Source organism: Panthera leo, chromosome B4 (genome assembly GCF_018350215.1).
Source record: "Panthera leo isolate Ple1 chromosome B4, P.leo_Ple1_pat1.1, whole genome shotgun sequence".
NCBI lineage: Eukaryota > Metazoa > Chordata > Mammalia > Carnivora > Felidae > Panthera > Panthera leo.
Window position 1 is genome coordinate 78216515 of NC_056685.1, and position 7775 is coordinate 78224289.

Consider the following 7775-nt stretch of genomic DNA (forward strand, 5'->3'; position numbering starts at 1 on the left):
GTCTTGGAGGCTGCTCACTTGCCTCCTGTTCAAGTGGCCCCCTGGGCCACCTAGCAGTATTGAGCTTTGGCCCAAGGACAGCCGGGAATGCTTGCTTGTCTTGTGTCCTGCTTAGTGCGGTGGCACCCCAGGCAGCACCTGGGATGGGGTCTGGAAGGGCTTTTCAGGGTTCTGAGGGAGGTGCTATCTTGACTTCCTTTGTCAAGGGAGAGAGGGAAAGCCTTGCGGACCCGACTCCTGGGTTTGGTTGAATGCATGGGCCGGATTCCCATGCGTGGGTGTAGAGGCCCTTGGGAGGAGAAGAAACAACCCCGGGCCCTGGGAGTCTGGGCCATAGTCCACACTGGAGGATATTGAATGCTCAGCGCCCGATGGAGCCTACAGCGCCTGGGATCCGCCCCTCGGGGACCTCCCCTACGCAGCCCGGCGAGGCCCGCCTGCTGGCTTGGGCTCCCGCACATCTGGCCCTTCCGCGCACATCTGGGCAGTCGGCGTCTCAGCATGAACGGCTCTGGGGCGGGCGCCGCGGCCCCAGCCACTTGGCTGAGCTCCTGCTGCAACCAGTCGGGGGTGCTGCCCGAGCCCCCCGAGGGGCCTCCCGTCGTGCAGGCGGCGGTGCTGGGCGTGCTGTCACTGCTCGTGCTCTGCGGGGTCCTGTTCCTGGGCGGTGGCCTCCTCCTGCGTGCGGAGGGCCTGACGGCGATGGTGCTCCGCGAGCGGCGCGCGTCCCGCGAGGCCGAGTCCAGCGGCGCCGGCCGAGGCGACGACGACGACTCCTAGGCACCCATACGCTCGAGGGCGGGGGTCGCGGCCTCCGGGGCGGCCCACGACTCGGCCCTGCTGCGGAGAGGGGTGGGGGTGGGAGGGCTCGGCGCCCTCCCAGCCCTCCCCACCCTCCGTGAGCCTGGCTCTGCGCAGGTGAGAGTGCCGGGGGCGGAGTTGGGGGGCAGCTCTTCAGCGACTCTGCCTGGGCTCTGCACGTCCCCAGGGTGGGGCCTGCAGCCACCCCAAGTGTGCCAGGACCTGAGGGAAGAGGCTGCCACCCTCTCTTCTCCCGATCTCGTGTCTCTCCAGCGGCGCCTCACCCATGTCCTTTCTCTAGAAGAGCGGGTCACCCTGCCTGAGGGGGAAGTGGGGGCGGATCAGAGGGGCCTCAGTGTGCTTTGGAGCTCTTCTACCCTGCATGCACCCCCAACTCAGGGGTGCCCCAGCACTGCCCATGCCGCTGGGAGGCTGAGGAGAGACACTGTCACGGAAACTCGGACAACCCAGGCCTTTGCTGCTTCCTCCTCCTCTCCTTCCTGAAGCCTTGTCCCCAGAAGGGGGTTTGAGTAAGATTCCTTGCTATGGCCCCCCTCTTGAGGCAGGGATGGGAGTGTGGGTCCTGTTTTATGGCAGAGCCAGGGGCCTGGAGGTCTCTGGGGGATGGGGAGGTATGGCCGGGGTCCCCCCTCTCCCAGTCCCTTTTCTGGTTGTTGGGGCGCAGAGGTGGCCCTGAGCAAGGAACTTTGTGGTATGTGTGGGGAAGGCGGTGGATGGCAAGATTCCTGACAGCCGGGGGGCCTCATGAGTACGTTGCTGCAGGAAGCTGGGGCTGAGGATTCCCAGCTGTGGAGGCTCCATCTGGCTCTCCAAGGACAAGAACCATCTGGAAGGAAGGGCCTGGGTGGCCTAAAGACAAGGTAATTCCAGGCCAAGGCCACCTGGGGCACAGCCCCAGGAGTTGGGCAGGGAAGCCTTCACTGTCTCTCTCCTCTGCTCAGTGTTGTACCCACGGGCCCCTGGGAGGTTTCTGTGGGTATGGCTGTTCTTTGGGGGTGTCTCTGACCTGTAGCTTGTCACGGGCAGAGGCAGGGTCCTAGCTTCCTTCTGAGAAGACAGTCGGTGCACGTGAGGAGAGCCTGGTGAGGGGAAGGTGACAGCATGGGCAGCGTGTGGCTGAGCAGCTGTGAAGCTGACGACGTGTGATCTCTGACAGAGCAGCCCAGGGTTTAGCGCTAATCCCAGGCAGTTGTGCCACACTGGCCTTGCTGAGCTGTGGACTTCTCACCTCAGGGACACCACTGCCACCCCCTTGGAGGGAGAGGGCTGGCCAGGGCAGTGTGGGGGGTGTGTGTGTGTCTGCTCTGGCACAAGGGCAGCAGGCTGGGCCTGGGGGACACCTCCCACCTCCCTTTGCTGTGTCCCGGACGAGGGGTGAGAATGCCCTCTTTTTATTGTATCCAGGTTCCTTCACCACCCCCCCCCCCCCCCTTGCCTGATCACATCCTGCTGTTTTTCTCCCCTTCCTGTGCCCTGTGCTCTCCCCTCCTTCCCTAGCTGGGATTGTGGAATTCCCGTGTGTGCTGTGAACCCTGTATTTTACAAATGGGGCTGCTTGGAGAAAGGAGAGTGACGCGCTCAAGTGAACGACAGAGCTGGAACTGACCGCTGGGGGCTCCCGATTCCGAGCTTAGGGGTGGGGGCGGCATCCCTGAGTGAGAAGGCCCATCCCTGGGTTATTCCTCTTGCCCTGTCCTCCTTGATTTCCCACCACTGTTTGAGATGCTGGTGCAGAATAGGACCTCTGCCTGTGAAGGAATGAACCTTCACATACACACCCCCATTTGGCATATGGCTTCTGGGACCAGAACCCAAAACCCCCATGTTACTGCCTTGCTCCTGACCCTTCTTCCCCAGTGGCCTTGTTAGACAGCCTTTCATTGCTGGGGACAGCCTTCCAGGAACCTGCAGCTGCTCCCCAGCCAGCTGGGCTCAGCTTTCCCGGCCTGAACCTGAGGGTGGGGGTGGGCTCAGAGAGTCAACTGGAATATGTATCTATGGAGAACAATCCAAATGGGCAGAGCAGACGGATCAGAGGTGAGGGCCGTGACTTTTGGACTGGCATTTGGATTCAAGTCTGGGTGGTGGTAGGGGTGTACTGAGAGATCCAGTGGAGGGAAGGGCTGTGCCTCCAGCGTCATGTATCTGCTGGAGGGGGCAAGCCAAGGGGGTAGGCAAAGGCTTTATATGTTTATTTAATGTTTATTTATTTTTGAGAAGGAGACAGTACGAGTGGGGGAGGGGTAGAGAGAGAGGGAGACACAATCTGAAGCCGGCCCCGGGCTCTGTGCTGACAGCTCCGAGCCGGATACGGGGCTTGAACTCGAGAGCTGCGAGATCATGACCTGAGCTGAAGTCGGATGCTCAATGGACTGAGCCACCCAGCTGCCCTGGCAAAGGCTTTCTTCATCCAACTTCCTGCCTTTGCTGTCTGTTCAACTCAGTGCTTGGAGAGCCAGAGTGTGGGATGTGCCGGGGACTTCGATGTTCTTGGGGGAAGATACTGAGATGTTTCCTATGGAACTCTGACCCTGGCCAAGGCTGTCAAGGCTGGGGAGGAAAAAGATTTAGAAAACTGGGGAATGAGTGCCACCGTCGCCCCCATCTGTCAGGCTCCAACTTGGAGTGACAGGTGGGGGGAGTGGGTGTGGGCTGAGTGCCATGGAGTGAGGCTGGGCATCTGGACCCCCCCAGCAGGCTCCATTAGCCTGCAGTGTCCCTGAGGGAAAGGCTGGGGCCACAGATGGGTGATCTTCCCTCACCCTTCCTGCCGCCTGTGAGTTTGACCGAGTTGGAAAGAGCTGTCGGGTTTTTCCGGCCCGTGTCGGGTTTTCCTCCCCTTCCATGCGGTACAACTCCCTTTCCAGCGAAGGTGGGGGTCGCTCTCTGTTACAGATCCTGAGCCTTACGTGGTCTGTTGGTCTGTCTCCCGGAGAGCTCCACTGCCAGCCTGCCATGCTGGGGAGCTCCCGCTCCTTTGAGCCGTGAGTGTTGCGGACAGCAGCCCGGGAGAGACCTGGATTGGGGTGAGGCCTCCACCGGGATCCTCGCATTCAACCCGGCCTCCAATGTGCTCCACTCAGCCTCCTGCAGTCCTCCGGGCGTGGCTCCCGGAATGACCAGATCCTCTGAGCATCCACCGCGCGTCCAGGGCACTGAAGTAGACATACACCCTGCATACTCCATGCAGCCGATGCCAGCTGTACCTCCTGACTTCCAGGCCTCCGAGGACATGAGTGCGGTCCCTGTCCCATCTCTGATACAGGGCGGCTGTGGTCCGACAGGCCGGGGACCCGTCCCTGCTGAGGGCTGTGGTCACTGTCACCCATTCGGAGATCTTGGGTGTCCCAGCAAGGCCCTGTCACTTCCTGTGGCTTGTTATTAAACACGTTGGTCATGCAAGTTTGGCATATACAGTCTGTGTTTCTGGCTCCAGACTCTTGGTATTTGTGGTACCCTGCTCCCACCCTCCCTGCAGTTTGAACATTTTCTGGCTGATGCTGAAAGAGCAGCTCCAGCCATGGCCCCTCTGCCTGGGGCTCTCCTCAGTGGTGGCTATTCCCTGTCAACACCCTGATCCAAATCTAAGGGTGGGTAGGAGGTGCGGCCAGGTGGCCACTCTCGTGCCAGCACTCGACTGCCCCCTTGTGGCCAGTGTGGGCAAGAACACCACTTCCTTCAACCGCTGAACTGGGGTCTAATCACACACAGGCCAGCGTTAACCTGAGGTGCTTTGAAATGAGAGGGGGTTTTGTGAGCGTGTGCACTGAATTCTAGATGGTAAACTGTCCTGAACCTCGGTCTCTCCATCTATAAGATGGGGGCAGCAATGTCATGGTGAGGATCCAACAGGTAATGTGCTTGTCTATAGATGAAAGGTTTTCTGCACGGTAATTATCATGTGATGTTACTTCCCGCTCCCTGAACCTGACCATCCCCAGAGAAGAGGTGTAGAACCACCCACCCGGTTCCTGGGAACACTTCATTTATTCATCTTTTCCATGAGTACTCACTGAGTGACTGCTCTGTGCCAGGCATGCTCACGAAACTGAAGTTAAAAGAGACAATAAGGAGTGGCCAGTGTCAACGGAGCCAAGAGCAGAGAGTAACCTGCTCATAGAGAAGGTGGTGTGCAGAATGGACACGTATGGGGCGAAGAAGGCAAAGGAACATTCTGGACAGAGGTGCAGAGAGGCATGGGGCTGGGGGTACCCTAGGAGCAGGGTGTGAAGGGAGATGAGACCAGAGGCGTGGCGGCTGAAGAGGAGTGGAATTTACCCTGGGGGTGGTCAGGTATCCAGAGGGCTTCAGGCTGCCGGGTAACATGGTGAGCTCTGGACCTCAGGGGGTTGTGACAGAAGTTTGTGTGTTGGGGGAGGGGGGAGCAGGCTGGACAGCAAGGAGGCTGTGATCAAAACCCGGCAAAGCAATAGTGGCCTGGACTAGGAGGGGAAAGCAAGGGCACAGATCCATGCAGTATTTGGGGCCCAGGCTTTGGTCACTAGTTGGATGTGAGGGACGCGGGATCTGGGTCCTGCTGTGAAGTCCTGGGCCATTGGAGATGCCTGCCACCGACTGAGGTGACATGTTATCAGCCGGTCTGCATTTACTGGAAACCCAAATGATACCTGGCTTGAGCAGAGGGAATGTATTGGCCCATGTAACTGAAAAGCCCAGGGGTAGCTCTCACCTCAGGCCTGCTGTGACTCAGGTCTCAGTCAATGTTGGTTCCTCCTCCTTCCGTGGCTTAGTCTGCTCACTGCTGTCAGCCTCTGGCAGGGTGGTCTGGTGTTAAGAGCGAGGACTTGGAATCACACAGCTGGATGTGAACTCTGGCACCGCATTCGCCAGCCGTGTGATCCGTGCAAGGGGCTCAATCCCTCGGTGGCTAGAGCGGGGAGAGGCAGGGCCTCGCTTGTGCATTTTTGGGATGGATGAGATTCACGCATGCAGGGTGCCCGGCAGGGAGCAAATGCACAGTCCGTGTGCCTGTTATTAGTCCCAGCCTCTGTGTAAGGTAGGATGTTGGCTTTATTCTCAGGTTCAAATCCATCAGGAAAGAGGTGGGGTCATCTCCCCGGTCAGCCAGGCCAAACCCCTGGAGCAGCTGAGACTGGGCCTGTTTGACTCTGTGCTCACCCTGAATCACTGTGCTGCAAGGAGAGAATGTTCGAGGCCTCAGTCCCATGCTCTACTCACAGTGTATGTGTGTGGGGTGTCTTGACAAACCACAGGGCCCAGAGGAAGGGGATGTCTCCTCACCAGATCTAGGCCCTGTTTCAGTCCTGGGGTGAACAGATGCGGTGTGGCCATAAACCAACCTGTGGCTGCTGCAGAGGGGACCGTGGATGCGTCCAGTTCTGATGCGTTCTGGACGTGATGCTGCTAGAGACAGAAAGCGGAGCTGTGGGAACGGGTCAGCTTTGGGGGAGTGGCTGGGGCAAGATGGGAGGAGACTTGGCATGCCACCCCGCAGGACGCCACTTAAAGGCAAGACAGAAGAGGGGCCCGTCAAGGAGGCAGAGGAGGAGATCCCGGGGAGGTGGGTGGGAAACCAGGGAAACTGCTATCTTGGCAGTCAGGGAAGGAAAGACTTTGGAACCGAGTGGGTGGCCAGGAGTGTCCACGTCCCAGCAGTTCTGGTGTCCTGGGAGGGGGCCTCGGCCTGAGACTTGCAGGGACAGAGTGGGGAGGTCTTCTTGCTAGGCCGTGTGGCCAGCCTGAGCCACCCGGCCACTACCCTCAACCTCGGGGGGGGAAAAAGGAGCCCCTGTCCTGAAGAAAATGGAAACGGTGGACCCACGGTCGGGAGAAGGTTGGGTTTATTTTTTGTAGCACCCTTCCGGGTACCGTGTGAATGCTTACCTACCACACGCTCATCATACCCGGGCGAAATAAAGCAACACAGAACGAACACTCACAAAAGCACCTCATCCTACTCCGCGGCTACTGAGCCGCCCTTCCAAGGCGCAGCAGGCACACTGGTGAGAGTCCCGCATCCTGCCGTGTGACCCAGGGTGACTCCGCCTCTGAGACCCCTTCAGATGCTGCTGTGCTTTCTATTCCTTCAGCTTGCTCATTCACACATTTTCACGATGGTCCCTTGACCTCTCCCTTTCTAGGCCCTCCCTGTGGTGCAGCCCTGGCCGGCCCCCACGTCCCTCCTCTCCAATTTGGAGTCCATGTGTGTTACTTCAGTCCTGCTCCTGCCCATCTCCTGACTTCACTCTTCCCATGGAGCCCTCCTGCTAGAGCCTCAGCCCTGGATGGATGCAACTCTCTGTTCTTTGAACTCGCACCTGGCCGCTGCGTGCCTCCAAAGAACATCGCAGCCCCGGGCAGACTGGTGGCACCGAGAGTGGCCCCCCCCAGTGGACCCTTGCCACGCCTGGCCCTCCCTCCCTGCGGCTGGCACTGTCTCCCAGCTGAATTTCAGCAAGACTTCCCCACTCTCAAGCCCTGCCCTCCCTCTTCCCCCCTGCGCTCCGCTCTCTGCTCCGACGTCCTCGCCGCCTGCTTCTCACGGAACAGAGGCGCCAGCGGACAACGCCCGCTGCCTCCGCTTCTGTCCCCAGATCTGCAGCGCGCCTCCTGGGAACCAGGGGCTTTCCTGTGGCCTGTCCCCCTGCTGAGGATGTGCTCCTGCCGCGGCGCACCCCTCCCCCTCCTCCGGCTCAGTGCCCTCTGCTGCTCCACTCGTTTCTTTAATGCTCCTTCAGTGGCTTCTTCTCCACTGACTCTGGCTTCCAAACACACTCAGGTTTCTTCCAGCTTAAAATAGCCCTCCTCCTCACCCAGTGCTCCTCCAGTTACTACCCCGCGTCTCACTTCATCTTTGTAGCCAGACTTTTCCAAAGAGTGGCCCGCACTTGCGCCCACGTGTGCGCCCTTCGCTCCTCTCCAGCCTGGCCTCTGTCCTAGCTGGCGGCAGGAGATCCAAGTCCTGGGGGGAT

The 7775-nt window shown here is 59.6% G+C and overlaps 1 protein-coding gene across 6 annotated transcripts; it reads left to right on the forward strand.

Annotated features, from left to right (window-relative positions):
- Positions 1–4216, forward strand: SMIM41 (small integral membrane protein 41). Of its 6 annotated transcripts, none has more exons than XM_042946614.1 (4): positions 1–918; positions 1201–1682; positions 3690–3806; positions 3906–4216. In XM_042946614.1, exon 1 carries the CDS (start codon positions 358–360, stop codon positions 778–780), a length of 423 nt encoding a protein of 140 aa, XP_042802548.1. In that variant the 5' UTR covers positions 1–357; the 3' UTR covers positions 781–918; positions 1201–1682; positions 3690–3806; positions 3906–4216. The 6 variants fall into 6 exon arrangements, with proteins under 6 accessions (XP_042802548.1, XP_042802545.1, XP_042802544.1 ...); XM_042946611.1 differs by having other exon boundaries at positions 1201–1331; positions 1585–1682; positions 3690–4216; XM_042946610.1 differs by having other exon boundaries at positions 3690–4216.
- The last annotated feature ends 3559 nt before the right edge of the window (positions 4217–7775 follow it).